At 45.4% G+C, this 23,333-nt stretch overlaps 1 protein-coding gene across 1 annotated transcript in view; it reads left to right on the plus strand.

Moving 5' to 3' along the window:
* Positions 1-16,677, plus strand: part of LOC139229816 (zinc-binding protein A33-like) — a 27,057-nt gene extending 10,380 nt beyond the window's left edge. The window contains exons 4-6 of the mRNA XM_070861408.1: positions 13,988-14,010; positions 15,025-15,137; positions 15,916-16,677. Coding sequence (XP_070717509.1) covers positions 13,988-14,010; positions 15,025-15,137; positions 15,916-16,460 — 681 coding nt within the window. The 3' untranslated portion in view covers positions 16,461-16,677. The remainder of the gene's footprint in view (positions 1-13,987; positions 14,011-15,024; positions 15,138-15,915) is intronic.
* Positions 16,678-23,333: the final 6,656 nt, after the last annotated feature.

Here is a 23,333-nt window from a genome sequence, read left to right on the forward strand (position 1 = left end):
AAAGTGGGTAAAGGGGATGTTTGATAGAAGTGTTCAACATCATGAATGGTTTTGATAGAGCAAGTAAGGAGAAGCTGTTCCCATTGGCAGAAGGGTCGGTAACCAGAGGACACAGATTTAAGGTGATTGGCAGAAGAACCAGAGGCAATGGGAGGAAACATTTTTTTTTACGCAGCGAGTTGTTGGGATCTGGAATGCACTGGCTGAAACGCTGGAAGCAGGTTCAATCGTAACTTTCTGAAGAGAATTGGATAAATACTTGAAGGAAATAAATTACAGGGTGTATAGGAAAGAGAAGGGGGAATGGGACTAATTGGATAGCTCCAACAAAGAGCCAGCACAAGCAGGATGGCCTGAAAGGCCTCATTCTATGATTCGATGATGTGCCCGATGTGCTTGGATGATGGTTGGGCGGCGCGAAACTTTAATGTTCATACTTGAGAAGAAATATATGGTGTGAGCTTGGCACTGTCCCCAGGCTCTGAATGTTTACACTGATCCTTACATTTCAGTATATACAAATGAAATTGGCAATAAACTTGGACGTAAATAAACATCGGCATATTGGGTACATGAAAGGGCATCATTTCATGGGGTTACTTTACGATTATGCCCCACAGGACATTGCACCCCAATGACCTAGCTTCAATTTCTGGCACTTGACAATGACTATGTGAATGGAAAGAGCTAGATGTCATTGTTACCATGATATATTACAGATTGCAGGACAAGTTGATAAAACTGCTTAAAAAAAAAGCATACAGCATCCATGGCTTTATAACTCGAGGCATATAGAGTAAAGGATGTTATGCTAAACCTTTATAAAATGCTGGTTAGAATCTTAGAATTACAGTACAGAAGGAAAGAGCTGTCCAATTAGCCCCACGAGCCCCACTCTTTCCCCATAGCCCAGCAAACTTTTCCACTATCAAATATTTATCCAACTCCCTTTTGAAAGTTACTATTGAATCTGTTTCCACCACTCTTTCAGGCAGTGCATTCCAGATCACAACGTGCTGCATATAAATAAAATTCTCCTCATCTTGCCCTCTGATGTGTTTGCCAATTATGTTAAATTTGTGTCCTTGTGCCAGTGGGAAAAAGTTTACTCCTATCTGTTGCACAAATGGCAATTTCGCTAGTCGTGTGACTAGTAGTTGCCTGCGACGGTTCCTGAGTTAAATATCAAATTACACACTGGACAATGACAGTACCGTTAATGTTCGTTTAATACAGAAGAAGAACAAAACTCACTACTTATACTCTATTGTTCTCCAATACAGATGAAGCACAAGACTCACTACTTATACTCTATTTAACTCTGCTTAACTCTGCAGAAAGGCGTTCCAAAGGGTGTTCCTTTCTGCTCAAAATACTCTCATAGTGACCCAATACGTCCACGGGTGATCAATCCGGTCCTGACACTGTTCCTTCAAGGGTCTCTTCCCTGATCCCTGCTTCTGTCCAGTGTTGGTCCTAGGTTCTCGCAGCCTAGGTTCCCACAGCCTAGGTGAGGTTTCTCCTCCTGGTTTATACTATTCTATAATCTGTCCCATCTCCTTTGACTACACATTTGTCCTTGCCCTGGTGATTGGGTTATTCTAGTTACAATCTGTCCTATTTCCTTGATTACATTTTGTCTGTACCCTGCTGATTAGTACATTCTAGTTACTGGCGATGCTAAGGAAACATGACTAATCAAATTTCAATTGATAATTAATTTTATGTTTAAGGCACCTTAACCTTACTCTTGGGGGTCTTTCCATTTTATTTTGCCGCGGTCTGCATATGTCCACACTATCTGTTCTATTAAAACCCTTCATGTTTTTGAACATGACTGTTAAATCTCCCCTTACCCTGTTCTACTCTAAGGAGAACAATCCTAGCTTCTCTAGTCCTGCCACAAAACTAAAGTCCCTCATCCCTGGTGTCATTCCAGTAAACCTCCTCTTCACCCTCTCCAAGGCCTTGACAACCTTTCAAAAGTGTGGTGCCTTGAATTGGATACAATACTCTTGCTGAGGCCTAACCAGTGATTTATAACTTTCGTGTTTTTGTAATCTATGCTGCTATTTATAAAGCAATGGATCCCATATGCTTTTTAAAACAGCCTTACTAATTTGTCCTGCCAGCTTAAAAGGGTTTTATAGTTGAAAATGTTTATGTTAGAGAATCTGTATCTGACCCGTGCTGTACCTGTCCTGGGAGTGTATGATGGCACAGTGTAGAGGGAGCTTTACTCTGTATCTAACCCGTGCTGTACCTGTCCTGGGAGTGTATGATGGCACAGTGTAGAGGGAGCTTTACTCTGTATCTAACCCGTGCTGTACCTGTCCTGGGAGTGTTTGATGGGACAATGTAGAGAGAGCTTTACTCTGTATCTAACCCGTGCTGTACCTGCCCTGGGAGTGTATGATGCTGATACTGAGAACTGCAGGTGATGCAATTCCTTGGCACCGCTTTTGATGGATTCAATCATGACACAACCGATTTATAAGGAATATAGATCTGGGAGAAGTATATTTGGTGAGGTGACCTTGTGGTTTATGATATCGCCTCCCTGGTGTGCAACGGCTAACACACATTAAAAAAATCCACGCACAGGCATCTGCCATCCTTGAGGATGTAGTTCGGGTACTTCATTCGAAACACCTGTAGAAACATAGAAACATAGAAAATAGGTGCAGGAGCAGGCCATTCGGCCCTTCTAGCCTGCACCGCCATTCAATGAGTTCATGGCTGAACATGCAACTTCAGTACCCCATTGCTGCTTTCTCACCCTACCCCTTGATCCCCCAAGTAGTAAGGACCACATCTAACTCTTTTTTTGAATATATTTAGTGAATTGGCCTCAACAACTTTCTGTGGTAGAGAATTCCACAGGTTCACCACTCTCTGGGTGAAGAAGTTCCTCCTCATCTCGGTCCTAAATGGCTTACCCCTTATCCTTAGACTGTGACCCCTGGTTCTGGACTTCCCCAATATTGGGAACATTCTTCCTGCATCTAACCTGTCTAAACCCGTCAGAATTGTAAACGTTTCTATGAGGTCCCCTCTCATTCTTCTGAACTCCAGTGAATACAAGCCCAGTTAATCCAGTCTTTCTTGATAGGTCAGTCCCGCCATCCCGGGAATCAGTCTGGTGAACCTTCGCTGCACTCCCTCAATAGCAAGAATGTCCTTCCTCAGGTTAGGAGACCAAAACTGTACACAATACTCCAGGTGTGGCCTCACCAATGCCCTGTACAACTGTAGCAACACCTCCCTGCCCCTGTACTCAAATCCCCTCGCTATGAAGGCCAACATGCCATTTGCTTTCTTAACCGCCTGCTGTACCTGCATGCTAACCTTCAATGACTGATGTACCATGACACCCAGGTCTCGTTGCACCTCCACTTTTCCTAATCTGTCACCATTCAGATAATAGTCTGTCTCTCTGTTTTTACCACCAAAGTGGATAACCTCACATTTATCCACATTATACTTCATCTGCCATGCATTTGCCCACTCACCTAACCTATCCAAGTCGCTCTGCAGCCTCATAGCATCCTCCTCGCAGCTCACACTGCCACCCAACTTAGTGTCATCTGCAAATTTGGAGATACTACATTTAATCCCCTCGTCTAAATCATTAATGTACAATGAAAACAGCTGGGGCCCCAGCACAGAACCTTGTGGTACCCCACTAGTCACCGCCTGCCATTCTGAAAAGTACCCATTTACTCCTGATCTTTGCTTCCTGTCTGACAACCAGTTCTCAATGCATGTCAGCACACTACCCCCAATCCCATGTGCTTTAACTTTGCACATTAATCTTTTGTGTGGGACCTTGTTGAAAGCCTTCTGAAAGTCCAAATATACCACATCAACTAGTTCTCCCTTGTCCACTCTACTGGAAACATCCTCAAAAAATTCTCGAAGATTTGCAAAGCATGATTTCCCTTTCACAAATCCATATTGACTTGGACCTATCATGTCACCTCTTTCCAAATGCGCTGCTATGACATCCTTAATAATTGATTCCATCATCTTACCCACTACCGATGTCAGGCTTACCGGTCTATAATTCCCTTTTTTCTCTCCCTCCCTTTTTAAAAAGTGGGGTTACATTGGCTACCCTCCACTCGATAGGAACTGATCCAGAATCAATGGAATGTTGGAAAATGACTGTCAATGCATCCACTATTTCCAAGGCCACCTCCTTAAGTACTCTGGGATGCAGTCCATCAGGCCCTGGAGATTTATCGGCCTTCAATCCCATTAATTTCCCCAACATAATTTCCCGATTAATAAGGATTTCCCTCAGTTCCTCCTCCTTACTAGACCCTCTGACCCCTCTTATATCCGGAAGGTTGTTAGTGTCCTCCTTAGTGAATACCGAACCAAAGTACTTGTTCAATTGGTCCCCATTTCTTTGTTCCCCGTTATGACTTCCCCTGATTCTGACTGCAGGGGACCTACGTTTGTCTTTACTAACCTTTTTCTCTTTACATATCTATAGAAACTTTTGCAACCCGACTTAATGTTCCCTGCAAGCTTCTTCTCGTACTCCATTTTCCCTGCCCTAATCAAACCCTTTGTCCTCCTCTGCTGAGTTCTAAATTTCTCCCAGTCCCCAGGTTCGCTGCTATTTCTGGCTAATTTGTATGCCACTTCCTTGGCTTTAATACTATCCCTGATTTCCCTTGATAGCCACGGTTGATCCACCTTCCCTTTTTTATTTTTACGGCAGACAGGAATGTACAATTGTTGTAGTTCATCCATGCGGTCTCTAAATGTCTGCCACTGCCCATCCACAGTCAACCCCTTAAGCATCATTCGCCAATCAATCCTAGCTAATTCACGCCTCATACCTTCAAAGTTACCCTTCTTTAAGTTCTGGACCATGGTCTCTGAATTAACTGTTTCATTCTCCATCCTAATGCAGCATTCCACCATATTATGGTCACTCTTCCCCAAGGGGCCTCGCACAACGGTATTGCGAATTAATCCTCTCTCATTACACAACACCCAGTCTAAGATGGCCTCCCCTCTAGTTGATTCCTCGACATATTGGTCTAGAAAACCATCCCTTATGCACTCCAGGAAATCCTCCTCCACCGTATTGCTTCCAGTTTGGTTAGCCCAATCTATGTGCATATTAAAGTCACCCATTATAACTGCTGCACCCTTATTGCATGCACCCCTAATTTCCTGTTGGATGCCCTCCCCAACATTACTACTACTGTTTGGAGGTCTGTACACAACTCCCACTAACGTTTTTTGCCCTTTGGTGTTCTGCAGTTCTACCCATATAGATTCCACATCATCCAAGCTAATGTCCATTCTAACTATTGCATTAATCTCTTCTTTAACCAGCAATGCTACCCCACCTCCTTTTCCTTTTATTCTATCCTTCCTGAATGTTGAATATCCCTGGATGTTGAGTTCCCAGCCCTGATCATCCTGGAGCCATGTCTCTGTAACCCAATCACATCATATTTGTTAACATCTATTTGCACAGTTAATTCATCCACCTTATTACGGATACGCCTTGCAAGACACAAAGCCTTCAGCCTTGTTTTTTTAACACCCTTTGTCCTTTTAGAATTTTGCTGTACAGTGGCTCTTTTTGTTTTTTGTCTTGGGTTTCTCTGCCCTCCACTGTACCTCATCTCCTTTCTGTCTTTTGCTTTTGTCTCCTTTTTGTTTCCCTCTGTCTCCCTGCATTGATTCCCATCCCCCTGCCATATTAGTTTAACTCCTCCCCAACAGCACTAGCAAGCACTCCTCCTAGGACATTGGTTCCGGTCCTGCCCAGGTGCAGACCGTCCGCTTTGTACTGGTCGCACCTCCCCCAGAACCGGTTCCAATGCCCCAGGAATTTGAATCCCTCTCTACTGCTCAAGCCATGTATTCATCTGCGCTATCCTGCGATTCCTACTCTGACTAGCACATGGCACTGCTAGCAATCCCGAAATTACTACTTTTGAGGTCCTACTTTTTAATTTAGCTCCTAGCTCCTTAAATTCGTTTTGTCGGACCTCATCCCTTTTTTTTACCTATGTCGTTGGTACCAATGTGCACCACGACAACTGGCTGCTCTCCCTCCTTTTTTAGAATGTCCTGCACCTGCTCAGAGACATCCTTGACCCTTGCACCAGGGAGGCAACATACCATCCTGGAGTCTCGATTGCAGCTGCAGAAACGCCTATCTATTCTCTTTACAATTGAATCCCCTAACACTATCGCTCTCCCACTATTTTTCCTCCCCTCCTGTTCAACAGAGCCAGCCACGGTGGCATGAACTTGGCTGCTGCTGCCCTCCCCTGATGAGTCATCCCCCTCAACAGTACTCAAAGCAGTGTATCTGTTTTGCAGGGGGATGACCACAGGGGACCCCTGTACTACCTTCCTTGCACTGTTCTTCCTGCTGGTCTTCCATTCCCTATCTGGCTGTGGTAAGACCAACTCACTACACGTGCTACTCACGTCATTCTCAGCATCGTGGATGCTCCAGAGTGAATCCACCCTCAGCTCCAACTCCTCAACGTCAGGAGCTGGAGGCGGATACACTTCCCGCACACGTAGTCGTCAGGAACACTGGAGTCATCCGAGTTCCCACATGGTACAGAAGGAGCATAACACGCTACCGAGCTCTCCTGTCATGACTTAACCCTTAGATATGCAACAACAATGCTAAAGTTTACTCACTGTTAGAGAAGAGAAGAAAGAAAAACTACTCACCAATCACCAGCCAATAACTTACCCCCCTGGCTGTGACATCACCTTTCTGATTTTTTCTACTTCTTTTTTGCCTTCTCCCTGTAGCTGCACAAGTATGCCTCTCGCTGCCGCTGGGCCTTTTATGGGCCTCCGACCCCGGACTCGTGCCTCACCAACTGCCGCCGCCTCTCGCTGCCGCTGGGCCTTTTTAGGCCTCCTGTGAATTCATCCTTTTTTTTTGGCTTGGAAGCAAGTCATCCCCATTTCGAGGCACTGCCTATGATGATGATGATGATATCGTGGACGTCTTTGAGTAGGCTGATAACGTCACAGGTCGGGAGGGGGACCAACACCACAAGGCAAGCTCATGCTTGGGTGCGGTCGATGTGATTGGAGCTGCAGCATGAGTCTGCTACAGCTCAGTGCTATTATCAATCAAAAATAGTCTGCACAGGCTAAGAGTGGTGAAGCTTCACACACTGCTTGAGGCTGGGGTTAGGTATTCAACATGGATAGCAGCACGAGACAGGCTGCATCACATCGGCTACTCGTTATATGCCCCATCCGATATTCGGTTGCACTGGGAGTAATTTTCACCTAACACGCATGGGCTCAGGGTGGAACGCCGGTTTTACACCAGCATTTTACACCGGGAAAAAACCTGACATCACCTCCGATCCTTACAGGCGTGTGAATTGGGCTAAAATTAGCCCTTTTATTGAAATGGAACCGAATATCTGGTGCGGTGTAGAATGGGCAGTCCATGCAATACCGCTTGCTTAAGCGACACACGCACCCACCTCCCACCCTCACCCCGAGGCAAATGTTTATTCCCAACCCTCCCCACATCTGCGCGGTTCCCCCACCCCCCTCACAGGCTGGGTCTTTGCAACTTACCGATCCCGGCAGGAGTGCACACCAGGAAACCATTCCCATCAGCCCATGAATTCCTGTCTGTACATTCCACCCTGATCCCGTGGGAGTGCAGAAGCAGAAGATCTAGAGTCGGTGCTTGGGATTCGAGGGGTGGGGGATTTGGGAGGAATTTTTCAGCAGGGAGCATGGATCAGGGTAATTGTTTGCGGCCATCCCATAATTATCCATCCATTTCATTTTAATGATCGAAAGTCATGGGCTGGAGATGCGTAGTTTCCCAACATATATTTCTATATTAATATGGTTCTTCCGTCTTTTAAAATCAAAGACGACTTGATACAGGTGCAATATCCCGAATCCGGAATTCCAAAAACCAGAATTGCCTGAAAACTAGCGAGGATCGGCGGGTGGCGAGGTCCGAAATCCGGCAAAACCTGAAATCTGGCATGGATTCGGTCCTGAGGATTCCGGATTTCAGACTATAAATTTTCTTGTCTGAAATCCAGAAAACCCCAAAAACTGGCACGGTCTTGGTCCTGAGGATTCCGGATTTCAGACATTATACCTGTACTGCGCTTCTATTTGAGTAAAATGTCCCAAGACGCTTCACAGGAGCATAATCAGGCAAAATTTGATACCGAGCCACATAAGGTGATACTGGTGCAGATGACCAAAAACTTGGTCAAAGAGCAAGGTTTGAAGGAGGGTCTTAATGGAGAATAGTGAGAGGTGGCGAGGCAGAGTGTTTCAGGGAAGGAGTTCCAGAGCTTAGGGTCTAGGCGGCTGAAGGCACGGTGGGGCGATTAAAATTAGGGATGCACAAGAGGCCAGAATTGGAGGAGCGCAGAGATCTTGGAGGGTTGTGGGGCTGGAGGAGGTGCTAAGAGGCTGCAGAATGACTTGGACAGATTAGATGAGTGGGCAAATGCATGACAGATACAGTATAATGTAGATAAATGTGAGATTATTCACTTTGGTGGCAAAAACAGGAAGGCAGAATATTATCTGAATGGTGACAGATTAGGAAAAGGGGAGGTGCAACGAGAGCTGGGTGTCATGGTACATCAGTCATTGAAAGTTGGCATGCAGGTACCGCAGGCGGTGAAGAAGGCAAATGGCATGTTGGCCTTTATAGCGAGGGGATTTGAATACAGGAGCAGGGAGGTCTTACTGCAGTTGTACAGGGCTTTGGTGAGGCCACACCTTAAATATTGTGTTCAGTTTTGGTCTCCTAATCTGAGGAAGGACATTCTTGCTATTGAGGGAGTGCAGCGAAGGTTCACCAGACTGATTCCCGGGATGGCAGGACTGACATATGAAGAAAGACTGGATTGACTAGGCTTATATTCACTGGAATTTAGAAGAATGAGAGGGGATTTCATTGAAACATTTACAATTCTGACGGGATTGGACAGGTTAGATGCAGGAAGAATGTTCCCGATGTTGGGGAAGTCCAGAACCAGGGGTCAGAGTCTAAGGATAAGGGGTAAGCCATTTAGGACTGAGATGAGAAGAAACTTCTTCACTCAGAGAATTGTGAACCTGTGGAAATCTCTACCACAGAAAGTTGTTGAGGCCAGTTTGTTAAATATATTCAAAAGGGAGTTAGATATGGCCCTTGCGGCTAAAGGGATCAAGGGGTATGGAGAGAAAGCAGGAATGGGGTACTGAAGTCGCATGATCATATTGAATGGTGGTGCAAGCTCGAAGGGCCGAATGGCCTACTCCTGCACCTATTTTCTATGTTTCTATGTTTCTACAGAGATAGGGAGTGGCGAGGTCATGGAGCAGTGGGTGGTGGGGGAATTTGTAAACAGGGCTGAGAATTTTAAAAGTGAGGTTTTGCTAAACCAGGAGTCAATGCAGGTCAGTGAGCACAAGGGGTGATGGGGGAACAGGACTTGGTGCGAGTTAAGATACAGGCGGCAGAGATTTGGATGAGATCAAGTTTGCGGAGGGTGTTTGTAAAACATGGAATACATGTGGTGGTTGCGTTATGTTACTGGGTTTATTTTGTAGGTGAGCAATGCAAACTCATTCAGACTTGTAAACCTGTGAAGATTGTGACACACGGATCATTCACTACACAAGTGCATGGCTCAGTGAGAGGACAGAGCTCAGAAAACCATCTTATCAGAGAAATTATGATTTACCAGTACAAATTCTCCCCCTGCTGGAGAAATGCGGCAGCTGCTTCAGAACATCAAATAGAGTAAGGGAGCGTCAGCAAACCTCTTAGTCGAGTTCTACTAGAATTGGTGGCCCACGAGGTGAATGGTCAAAGCCTGTTTTTATTTATTTCTTTTAAGCTGAGCACCAAACCTTGACTGCTGCTCTGCTAGAAAGAAAGAACTTGCATTTATAAGAACATAAGAATATAAGAAATAGGAGCAGGAGTAAGCCATACAGCCACTCGAGCCTGCTCCGCCATTCAATAAGATCATGGCTGATCTGATCATGGACTCAGCTCCACTTTCCCGCCCGTTCCCCATAACCCCTTACTGCCTTATTGTTTAAGAAACTATCTATTTCTGTCTTAAATTTATTCAATATCCCAGCTTCCACAGCTCTCTAAGGCAGCGAATTCCACAGATTTACAACCCTCAGAGAAGAAATTTCTCATCTCAGTTTTAAATGGGCGGCCCATTATTCTGAGGTTATGCGCTCTAGTTCTAATCTCTCCCATCAGTGGAAACATCCTCTCTGCTTCCACCTTGTCAAGCCCCCTCCTAATCTTATACATTTCGATAAGATCACCTCTCATTCTTCTGCATTCCAATGAGTAAAGGCCAAACCTACTCAAGCATTCCTCATAAGTTAACCCCCTCATCCCCATTAATCAACTTAGTGAACCTTCTCTGAACTGCCTCCAAAGCAAGTATATCCTTTCGTAAATATGGAAACCAAAACTGCACGCAGTATTCCAGGTGTGGCCTCACCAATACCTTGTACAGCTGCAGCAAGACTTCCCTGCTTTTATACTCCATCCCCTTTGCAATAAAGGCCAAGATATCATTGGCATACTATCCTTTTGTGCATCATGCACAAGTGCCCCCAGGTCTCGCTGTACTGCGGCACTTTTCAATCTTTCTCCATTTAAATAATAACTTGCTCTTTGATTTTTTTCTGCCAAAGTGCATGACCTCACACTTTCCAACATTATACTCCATCTGCCAAATTTTTGTCCACTCACTTAGCCTGTCTATGTCCTTTTGCAGATTTGTTGTGTCCTCCTCACACATTGCTTTTCCTCCCATCTTTGTATCATCAGTAAACTTGACTACTTTACACTCAGTCCCTTATATAGCACCTTTCACCACCTCAGGACATTCCAAAGAACTTTACAGCCAATGAAGTACTTTTTTGAAGTGGTGTATTATAGGAAATGCAGCAGACAATTTATGCGCAGGAAGATCCCACAGCAACATGCTCATAATCTGAAAATCTCTTTTAGGGTTGTTGGTTCATCTGCTGCTGAAATCCTCATCCATGCCTTTGTTACTTCTAGACCTGTCTATTCCAATGCACTCCTGGCTGACCTCCCACATTCTACCCTATGTAAACTAGAGGTGATCCAAAACTGGGCTGCCTGTTTCCTAACTCGTACCAAGTCCCGATCATCCATCACCCCTGTGCTCGCTAACCTACATTGGCTTCTGGTTAAGCAATGCCTCGATTTCAAAATTCTCATCCTTGTTTTCAAATCCCTCGCCCCTCCCTATCTCTGTAATTTCCTCCAGCCCCACAACCCTCCCCGAGATGTCTGTGCTCCTCCAATTCTGCCCTTTTGAGCATCCCTGATTATAATTGCTCAACCATTGGTGGCTGTGCCTTCTGTTGCCTGGGCCCTAAGCTCTGCACTAATTTCTCCTTATGTGGCTGGTGTCAAATTCTTTTGTCTCATAATACTCCGGTGAAGCGCTTTGGGACTTCGCAGTACGCTAAAGGCACTATATAACTAAAAGATGTTGCTGTGGTATAAATATTGGCCAGGACACCAGAGAAAACTTCCTTGCTCTTTTACTCCCATATGACAGGGCAGACAGAGCCTCGGCTTAATGTTTCATCTGAAAGACAGCACCTCTGACAGTGCAACACTCACTCAGTACTGCAGTGGGAGTGTCACCGTGGACTATGTAGTCCAATCTCACATGGGACTTGAACCCACAGCCCTCAGATCTAGGAGCATGAGGGCTGCCTACTGAGTCACACCTGACACCTAGACAATTATTATGAAACTGAACATGGCTTGATCTCACTTCCCCCTCCAGGTTTCTCATGGCTTTTCAGACAGGCTCTTTGAGGGAGGGAGGGGGTATCAGGGCAGATAAAGGAGGGACATTTGGGGTGGGGTAAAGCAGCATGCTGTGTATTCGTGCTCTTGTGAAAAAGCTGACAATTGATGCTGGGCTGAACTGAAAAGGAATGAAAGACTTGGATTTATATAGCGCCTTTCACAAACACTGGACGTCTCAAAGCCAATGAATACTTTTGAAGTGTAGTCACTGTTGTAAAGTAGGAAACGTGGCATTCAACTTGCTCACAGCAAGCTCCCACAAACAGCAATGTGATTAGATAATCTGTTTAAGTTATGTTAATTGAGGGATAAATATTGGCCTAGGACACCGGGGATAACTCCCCTGCTCTTCTTCCAAATAATGCTGCGGTATCTTTTACGTCCACCCGAGAGCAGACAGGGCCTCAGTTTAACGTCTCATCCAAAAGACGGCACCTCCGACAGTGCTGTGGCTGGAGTGTCGGCCTAGATTTATGTGTTGGAGTCTCTGGGGTGGGACTTGAACCCAGAGTCTCCTGACTCAGGCGTGTATGCTATGCATTAAGCCACAGCTGTCCTGAGAGCAAAGCTATACTATGCACCTCTGCCGCTGGTAAATTGCACAACGCTCACACTTCTTGAAAGAGACTTTTTGTTTCCATAGATGTTACCGTGGTATGCTTTATAAAGATGCACAGAGGCTGTGGGATATCATATTTCCCTTGCATTCAAGTCTCCAAGCTCATACCAGGGAATCAGGACTTCACTGATGTGGAGAGATGAGAAGCTGGGATTATTTTCCTTCGAGCAGAGAAGTTTAAGGAGAGATTCAGCAGAGGTGTTCAAAAGGATGAGGGGTTTTGAGAGTAAAACAGGGAGAAACTGTCTCCAGTGGCAAGAAGGTCGGAAACCAGAGGCCACAGGTTTGAGATGTTTGGCAAAAAGGACCAAAGATGAGATGAGGAGAATTTTTTTTTACACAGTTGTTGTGATCTGGAAAGTGCTTCCTGAAAGGGCAGTGAAAGCCTACTGTAAAGTAACTTTCAAAAGTGAATTGCGATAAATACTTGAAGGGAAAAAAAATGCAGGACTATGGGGAAAGAGCAAGGGAGTGGGCCAAGTTAGATAACTCTTTCAAAGAGCCAGCACAGCATGATGGGATGAATGGCCTCCTACTGTGATCATGTAGAGGGAGCCTTTCCCTGCATCTAGCCCCGTGCTGTACCTATTGTTTAATGGGGCACTGTACTTTAGGATGCTAAGGGTTAGATTTTCGATTGTTGGCGAAAACGGAAGTTTCACGCCAAAATTACCATTTTCGCTGCGCTACTGCTGTTCGGCCGAATTTTCATCCTTTACGTCAGTGCCAGTTGCTCACTGATAAAGGAGGCGTTGCATGAAGATTCACGGCGCAAATTGCGAGTTTCGGCAACTTTAGTCCGGGGCCAGGAACACTGCGAGGGCGGCCTTGCAAGGTGACGGTGGCGGGGGGGAAATAAAATTATAAAAAACATTCACAAAACCCTTAGCTACTAAAGTGAAGAACAATAATTAAAAAAATAAAAACTTTACCTTGCCTTCTTTGCAAGTTTTCATACTTACCGCTGCTAAAAGTGCTGCACCGACAGGTTTGACCCTGTCGCTAGTCTGGGCGCGGCTTACGGGTGGGTAGCGTGCCGAAAGTATGACGCAAATGCAGACTGCCTCGATGCACGTTAGCCCAACTCCCCCCAGCGTTTCTTGGAAGCGCCGACATAAAGAGATGGCCGAGGATCCCGCTGACCGGGTTTTCGGCGCGGAGAATCCGGACCCAAACCTGGTGAAAATCCGGTCCTAACACTCATCACTGTAGGAATGTCGTCAGTTTATGTTGGCAGTGATAGGGGGAAGGTGTTCGTGTGTTCAGATTGAAAGGATTAAACTATTGCTGCCCATCGAGAGAAGGGTTGTCAGAGCTGGGAGCTAAAAAATATTTTCACAGTGTACAGAAGGTACTCCCAGGTGAGGTACACCATGGGCTAATTTCAGAATAAAGCATCCTGCCGAACAGTATATTGAAATTATACACTTAATAAAGCAAGTATGGTGGCACAATGCTAAAGTCAAGTTTTCTTTCATTTTGTTTTTCAGGAGATCAAATGCATTCTTCAGAGGTGTGTAACGTATTTACCAATTCATTTATTTGTTTCCACTTTGCACTTTCTCAATCTCGCCTAACAACTCCCATCACTCCCCATTAAGTGGGCACTCAGACATTCGGCCTCCAGAGCTCTCCCACAGCAGGTACAGCACAGGTTAGATACAGAGTAAAGCTCCCTCCACACTGTCCCATCAAACACTCCCAGGGCAGGTACAGCACGGGTTAGATACAGAGTAAAGCTCTCTCTACACTGTCCCATCAAACACTCCCAGGGCAGGTACAGCACAGGTTAGATACAGAGTAAAGCTCCCTCCACACTGTCCCATCAAACACTCCCAGGGCAGGTACTGCACGGGTTAGATACAGAGTAAATCTCCCTCTGCACTGTCCCATCAAACAGTCCCAGGGCAGGTACTGCACGGGTTAGATACAGAGTAAATCTCCCTCTGCACTGTCCCATCAAACACTCCCAGGGCAGGTACTGCACGGGTTAGATACAGAGTAAATCTCCCTCTGCACTGTCCCATCAAACAGTCCCAGGGCAGGCACAGCACGAGTTCGATACGGAGTAAAGCTCCCTCTAGACTGTCCCATCAAACACTCACAGGGCAGCAAAGGCACGGTTTAGAGATATCTGAAGTTGTTCTGTGTACCAATGTTGACACAGTGTTGGTTGAAGAGGAGGTATCTATTGTGTCAAGTTCACAGAGGAAAAGGATAACAGATATTACTTAATTTGTAGCCGCCCTGCAACTAGAACTGATGACCCCAATTTTGTTGTGGCTCCTATCAGCTGCTTCTCCTTGACAGACATTTGACTGTGGTGTGATTCATTATCCCCATACAAACATGGCTTAGGTGGTCACAGAAAAAGTAAATTGTTCTTGTTGTATAATGAACTGTTTATTCACGGAGTGTGAACCTGCTTTGTTCCAGTGGATTCAGAGTTAGGCTGTTTTGCACAACCATTGCATGGCCAGTTTGTTATTTATTGAATAGCAATTAAATGCTCATGTTTGCTTTACAGATGTGACTTGCACTCTAAGCCTGTACTAAAGACCCCCAAACTGAGTGTGGGAGAGTTCAATGGGCCTCTGCAGTATACAATGTGGAAACAGATGCTGAATATAATCAGCCCAGGTAATGTCCTCTTCCCTCCTCATCTCCCTTCTTCCATCGCTTCTCTCTCCCCTCCTCTTCTTTGCCTCATCTCCTCTCCTCTTATCCTCATTCCTCTCCTCCTCTCTTCCACTCCTCTCCCCTCCCTTCTCTCCTCTTCTTTCATTTCTCTCTCCACCTCATCCTATCCTCCAACTCCTCCCTCCCACCTCCTCCTCTCTCCTCCCATCCTCATTCCCCCTCCTCTCCCCTACTCTTCTCCTCTGCTCTTCTCTCCTCCCCTCCGTCACCTCCATTCCACTCCACTGCACTTTCCTCTCTTCCTCCTCTCCCCTCATCCCCTTATCTACTCTACTCCTCCCTCCTCTCCTCTCCCCTCCCCTCCTCTCTCCCCTCCTCTCCTCTCTCCTCTCCCCTTCCTCCTCCTCTCTCTCCCTCCCACTCCCCTCCTCTCCCTCCCACTCCCCTCTTCTCCCTCCCACTCCCCTCCTCTCCCTCCCCTGCCCCTCCTCTCCCTTCCCCTCTCCTCTGCTCTTCTCTCCTCCCGTCCCATCCATTCCATACTATCACAAGAATAAAACTTCACTAATGCATTTCACACATGTCCCAATTCAAGAGTAAAACCAACATTTCTGGCCAACTGCAACTCAAAGTTGAACTCGGTCTCAGCCCGATCTCCTGCCGAGGTTGCTTCTACCTTCCCTTTTACACTCTATTGGTCTCTCGTAGCCCCAGACGAATTAATTAGAAATATGTTTCTCCTTTTTACTTTGATCGCGGCTTTTTCTCTTGATTGCAGCTCCGGCTCCTTTGACCCTGGACGCAGAGTCAGCCAGCTTGGGCCTTGTTCTCTCCAAGGACCACACGATGGTGAAGGGCCGCTCGAAGTTGAAAGAGTTGCCTCACAACCGCAAGCGATTCAGTTATTATGGCGGAGTGTTGGCCCAGCAAGGGTTTACATCAGGCAGGCACTACTGGGAGATCGACGTTGAGAACATCGGCGAATGGATCGTCGGAGCAGCCAAAGAGTCTGTCGATAGACACAGCGCTGTCGCACTGACAATGCCAAATGGCTTCTGGGTCTTGAGGCTGTGGAATGGGAATGTGTATGGTCCTCAGCATGCAGTGGAATCCGACTGCTGTCAAAATGCAAACCTTAAGAAGGTCGGGGTCTGCTTGGACTATGAGAGAGGACAAGTGTCCTTTTACAATGCTGATGACATGACTCACCTCTCTACCTCCACTGACCGATTCACAGAGAAGATCTACCCTTTCTTTCTACCTTTCCCAAAAATGGTGTTGAAGGATAATGAAGCACTGAAACTCTTTCACTTGAAGCTTTAAAACTTCGCTACATGGATGACGTGTAGTTCAGGAGTCCCTTATCCATATTCCTATTATCTATCGATTTATTTTCAGACTCATTTTCCATGTACCAAGCATTTGCCTTGAGGCACAAAGATACATTTTGAATTACTGACTGAACACTTTTTCTCCAAACTAAAATGTATCTCAGATACTTCAATCTTTCATTCATTTCTAATAAAGATGATTGAAATCATTCGAGCCCCAATTCTTCACTTGTAGTGATTCCGTCCTGTATTTGCACTGATGTGCTACATGCTTAATGGTTATTTAAATTTGGATTTTTTAAAAATGAATTTCCAACACAAGTTCATAAATTAGAGAATCTAGAGCACAAAATTTGCAGATGACACAAAAGTTGGAATTATAGTGAACAGTGAGAAGGATAGTGATAGACTTCAAGAGAATAGGTTGGTGGAATGGGTGAACACATGCGTAGATTAAATTTAACGCAGAAAATTGCGAAGTGATACATTTTGGTGGAAAGAATGAGGAGAATAAACCGAAACTAAAGGATACAATTCTAAAGGAGGTGAACCGAGACCTAGGAGTATCCGCACACAAATCGTTGAAGGTGGCCCGGCAGGTTGAGAAAGCAGTTAAAAAAGCTTAGGGGTTCCTGGGATAAATGAATTGAGGTATGGGGCTAGAACCTCCACTTTTTTTGCATGCTTATCACCTACTTAGCGCCCATTTTAACGCTGAAATGATGTATAACGCCCACATATTGCACAAAATAGAAACTGACGAGCTTTTTTAGGAGAATTATCACCAAGCTTTGGGCCGGACTGACATTATGAGGAGAGACTGGATCAACTGGGCCTTTATACACTGGAGTTTAGAAGGATGAGAGGGGATCTCATAGAAACCTACAAGATTCTGACGGGACTGGACAGGTTAGATGCGGGTAGATTGTTCCTGATGTTGGGGAAGTCCAGAACCAGGGGACACAGTATTAGGGTAAGGGGTAGGCCATTTAGGACTGAAATGAGGAGGAACTTCTTCACTCAGAGTTGTGAATCTGTGGAATTCCCTACCGCAGAGAGTTGTTGATGCCAGTTCATTAGATATATTCAAGAGGGTGTTAGATATGGCCCTTACGGCTAATTGGATCAAGGGGTATGGAGAGAAAGCAGGAAAGGGGTACTGAGGGAAAGATCAGCCATGATCTTATTGAATGGTGGTGCAGGCTCAAAGGGCCAGATGGCCTACTCCTGCACCTATTTTCTATGTTTCTATATTTCCCAATGGGCTTAATGCTGAGAAAAAATATCACCACCTCCCCACTTTTTTGGGGCAGAATCAGCAAAATGTGCGAATTCAACGCCCGTAATATCGCTCAGTGTTATTTTCCGCACGGAATTAACGCTGAGATTCAATATTAACATCTGACGACTGTTTCTGTCGTAAAGAGCATATTTACCCAAACTAGTGGCCCTGGAGATCGCCCATCTTCAATTTCACCACTTCCCACACATATCGTCCAGAATATCGCCCGCTCAAAAAGCCACCCACAAAAAGTGGAACTAACTGGAAGGAATGCCAGCGGTTAAATCCCACTCTTACGTGAGGAGCTGATATCAGAAAGATTTGACTGAAAGAGCGCTGATGTGTGACAATGCTGACACACTGCAGCTCAGACATCAATGGTGCCCATTACCATGGTGCCAGCTAAAGTTTACGTTGATGGATGTTAAGTTGTATTTAACCCTTTCATGTTAAGGAATCACCAGTGCGTAGAAGTTCAGCTATCTGAGACAATGCGCAACAAGGTTATGTTCAATACCAAAAGTTTATTTTCAACTTTGGTCTGAAATCATAAGTATCACAGCCAATAACACCCAACCCCTGCCCACACTGCACTTTTTCTGCCATTGACATAAATCACATGTTCAACATGTCCAGCAACACAATACAAAGGCAAAGCAGGAGCGTGGTCCCCAGCCCCCATACATTGCAGCAAATTGCATAAAAGCAGATGGACATATAAAACAGCCATCACCTGTGCTCATGTACCTCACTTTAATTCCCCCTCTCCTTCTCTCCACCTCTACCCCTTCCCTTCCTTGCTCCATGGTGCCTGGCTGAGGAGCTCCTCAGATGGTGCCTCAGTGGGGGGATGAAGGCAGTTGTGTCGGTTGGATGGGTATGAGATCGGGGGTGCCGAGGGGGCAACATTCTCTAATGCAGAAGCAGGATCTTGGTCCTTGCTCTCATTTGTCATTCGCAGTGGTGGTGCGGAACCTAGGGGTGGAGTGCCATGCTCGAGGACCACTGGGAGCACATTGGCAGCAGTGTTCCTGGCTATCACATCCAGGGACTCCGCCATGCACGGAATGTACTCGGTCATGGTATCCAAGTTTTGGGGTATGCTCCCTAATGCTTCGATGAGTTGGTCACCAATGTCTACAGACCTGGACAACTGTACCCTCTCTCTGCTGTCATGTCCCGCTTGTGGAACAGACCTGCCGCGTTCACGAGGCCTCCGCGGGGTCGGCGACATCCTGGGGAAAAGTGGGGTGCCCTGTGGAGAGGTGCTTGGGGCCAGCACCTCCAGAATGGAGGTGGGAATGATGGGAGGACCACGAGATTGCCTTGGGATGGAATGGGTTCTGGAGCGTGGCGTTGCAGGTTCTTCGAAGTCCGCGCTCTCATGCGTCGAGAACAGACCCAGCAGATCGACGGGTGACAATCGGATCTCCTCAGCACCAGATGTAGTAGGATCATCCATCGACTCCTGCCCCACGCCCCCTTCTGGCCTCTGTGGCCTTGCCTGGGGCCGGGCTGCTGGCTGAGCTGCACGACACAAATGAGGTTATTAGAGGAGAAGAGGGTGTGCTAGGGTGAAAAGGTGAGTCCAGCGCTACACACAGCATATGCACGACAAAAGCACCACTGCTCTCAAAATCATCGCAGGCATCACATTTCCTGACCATCAACATGTTAAGCATTGCCATGATTTTCATTAGGCCAGCATTATTTCTATGACACTTTATTTCTATCATATATGATTGTTCCATGATTTTGTATTCTATGGGCTAGAACCTCCACTTTTGTGCTTATCACCCAAAAATGGGCGTTATTTCTGGCGTGGATGGTATAAAAGGATTTTCAGATTGCTGGCTTCACGCCTATTCTCAAAACACCTGGTTTACATTTTTGAAAATGGGCGTTACCGTGAGCGATATCAAATGGGCAGTAGCATTAAATTTTTTTTACCTTCTGCCATAGGTGTGTCCGTTGTTAGCAACAGCATGGCAATGCTCGATTCCCATGATTCTGGAGGTCAAGGGTCACCATGACATGCGCAGAAGAGGAGACAGAGAGAGAGGGAGGTCAGAGGGACTGAAGGCGGGGTTGGGTGTGGTGTGGCTGCTTTGGGAGGAAGGAGGGAGACTTTCGAGCTTCACAGCAAGTAGGCAAACAAAAAGTCGCTATTACCAACCACATATTTGATCAAATTTGCCTTATAATGGAGGGAGAGGAGCACACTGTGGAGACTGGCGCTGGAGAGAGCAGTGAGGTGGGAGAGGAGCACATTGGTGGCACAAAAGAGCCAGGAGGTTCTCGGACAAGGTAAATGCCTCCCTCCTGCAGGAGATCGTGTCACGCTGGGGTGATATGACACAGGGAGGGTGTGGGAAGCCCACCCCAAAGGCCTACCAGAGGATATGGACACTTCTAAGCTAAACCTTTGATAAGAAATAAGTTAAAACATCGATACTCAAAGAATACCTTCACACAGAGACTGCTGGGAGAGCAAAAAACAGATGGAAGACAACGTCACCTGAGTCCGTGAGATTCAAGAGACCAAGGACTGTGAGCTCCTCGTTCAATTGTCACCTTTTGTTAAGTTTATTACGCTGTAAGCTTAATAAATCTTAATCTATTGTTCAAACATACTGACTGCTGCCTATTTGGTTTCTTGTCCAAAAACCTATAAAAAGTGGCACCCTAGATGGGACAAGACAAAGTGGTTGGTATTGTGTAACAGATCGGACCTTGAGAGTGTCCTCCTGATCAGTTGCCACATTCGAGGAGGGATTAACTCCTAGTGCGGAGTGCCCATGGACTGTGCATCAAAAGTTATTGAAGTTAGGAGATTTGACAAAGAAAGGAGAAGGAAAAGATCCTGTCCCTTTCAGTGCAATGCCTTAAAAAAAAGAAGCCTGCATGAATTTTTCGAAGTTACAAGCTAAGGGAAGCTCCATCCTCTTTTTTTCTTTCACGTAGAATGTGTATGATGTTTGTTAAATACAAAAACTAATGTTTATCCAATTATATTCAGTATTTTACAGTTGGCTGGAAAGGCATCTGAAGAAAAGAACAATATGTAAATGATATAATTTACTGTGCTATTTTGTTTTATTTTATCTGCTCTGTATTGTGTTTAGTTAATGAGAAATTGGTCGGAATTTGATTGGGATTATTGAGGTTCATTAACCTATGAAAACTCGACTTTCATTGTGGCCATGATGAAATTCTGGTTATTTCAAAGTATAAGTGTCTCTGGTTCAGGACATGAGAAATTAGCCAGAATGTAATAAGCCGAACAAGGTTGTGGTGCTGGACTTTGAATTGGGCAACAAAGAGGGGCAGGTGGAAGGGGTAGCAGTGGGAGAGCATTTTGGTGCTAGTGATCATAATTCAGTAAGATTTAAGGTAGGTATGGAAAATGACAAAGGTGGACGAGGAAAAAATATTCTCAAGTGGATTAAAGTCAATTTTGATGAGGTTAAATGAGATTTGACCAACTTGATGGTAAATCAGTGTCAGAGCAATGGGAGGTATTCATGGAGGAGATCCTGAGTGTACTGAGCAAGAATGTTCCCATAAAGGAAAATAATGGGTCTAACAAATCTAGAGCCACCCGGATGTCCAGGGACATACAGGGTAAGATGAAGAAATGAAGGGAAGCTTATGACAGATACCGAGAACTCAGTACTGCAGAATTGTTAGAAGAGTATAAAAAGTGCAGGGGTGCAATTAAAACAGATATCAGGAAAGCAGAGAGAGAGCATGACAGAATGTTGGCAAGTAAAATCAGGGTAAACCCAAAGATGTTTTATAAATACATTAAGAGCAAGAGGATAACTCGAGAAACAGTGGGGCCTATTAGAGACCATAAACAAAATATGTTTGTAGAGGCAGAAGACGTGGGTATGATTCTTAATGAATACTTTGCATCTGTTTTCACAAAAGAGAGGGGTAATGCAGAATTTGCAATGAGTGAGGAGGTGTGTGAAGTATTAGACGAGATCAATATAGTGAGAGGGGAATTCTTAAGGTGCTTAGCAGCTTAGAAAGTGGATAAATCCCCAGTCCCAGATGAATTGTTTCCCAGGCTGTTAAGAGAAGCAAAAGAGGAAATAGCAGAGGCTCTGCCCATCATTTTCCAGTCATCTGTGGTTACAGGTGTGGCACCAGACGATTGGATGATTGCGAATGTCATACCTTTGTTTAAAAAGGGAGAAAGAATAGTATGAGAAATTACAGGACAGTCAGCCTAATCTCAATGCTGGGATAATTAATGGAAAAAATCCTGAGGGACAGAATAAATCTTAATTTGGAAAAACGTGGATTAATCAAAGACAGTCAGCATGGATTTGTTAAGGGAAGGTCGTGTCTGACTAACTTGATAAAATGTTTTGAGGAGGTAACCAGGAGGCTCGTTGAGCATAGTGCACATAACGTAGTGTATATGGATTTTAGCAAAGCTTTTGATAAGGTCCCACACGTCAGACTGGTTATGAAAGTAAATGCTGATGGGATCCAGGGCAAAGTGGCAAGTTGGATCCAAAATTGGCTCAGAGGTAGTAAGCAAAGGGCAATGGTTGATGGGTGCTTTTCTGACTTGAAGGCTCTATCCAGTGGGGTTCCGAAGGGCGCAGTGCTGGGTCCCTTATTCTTTGTGGTATATATCAATTTTTAATGGTTGGAATTTTTTAGTTTGGAGTCTTTTTGTCCTTTTCGGCATACCACACGTCATGACACTTTTCCACCACTGGGTGGCATTTTACGATTGGGCAGAGAAAAAGAAAGAGAAACTGTAATGTATGTATGCCTGGGTTTACATGCAAAAGAGGGAGCGACCGTCGGAGGTCATTAGGTCACAGACACACTCGTGCAGCCCTTGTATACAAAGAAAGTCTCCATGTTTAATCCTCACTTTGAGAGCGAATAAAGTAGGGTCAGGTCACACCTGATTGAGTTCATGGTACTAAGCATTTTGAGTTATTGCACACGCAACATTTGGCGATGAGGCCAATACGAACTTTCACACACAAAAAAAAATGAGCACCGTTGGAATCTTGGAGCGATTCGTGGCGGAAGAAGACTGGGAGGATTTTACATATCACCTCGACCAGTACTTCATGGCTAAGAAAATGGATGAAGACACAGATGCAGTTAGGCGCAGGACAGTTTTCTTCAAGGTTTCTGGTCCAAATATCTATGGCCTCATAAAGAATCTGCTCTCACCTCCATGTCCAACAGAAATGACCTATGAGGAATTGTGTGCTCTGATTCGGGACCATCTCAAACATAAAGAAGGCATCATTATCTCGAAATATCGCTTTTACAAGCATGTTGGTTCTGATGGCCAGGACGTGGCGGAATTTGTTGCTGACCTGAGATGTCTCGTTGGGCCGTGTAAGTTTGGAACTGCATTGGAAGACTTGCTACTCGACATCTTTGTAATAGGCATAAACCACGAGGTGATCCTGAGGAAGCTGCTGGTTGCGGAGCCGCTGGATCTGAGTAGGGCTATCATGATCACCCAGGCTTGCCTGGCCACGGTCGATAGTACAAAGATGTTGTGGAGGCAATCATTGGCCTCATAGTGCCATTTCA

This window comes from Pristiophorus japonicus, chromosome 19 (assembly GCF_044704955.1).
Source record: "Pristiophorus japonicus isolate sPriJap1 chromosome 19, sPriJap1.hap1, whole genome shotgun sequence".
Lineage (NCBI taxonomy): Eukaryota > Metazoa > Chordata > Chondrichthyes > Pristiophoridae > Pristiophorus > Pristiophorus japonicus.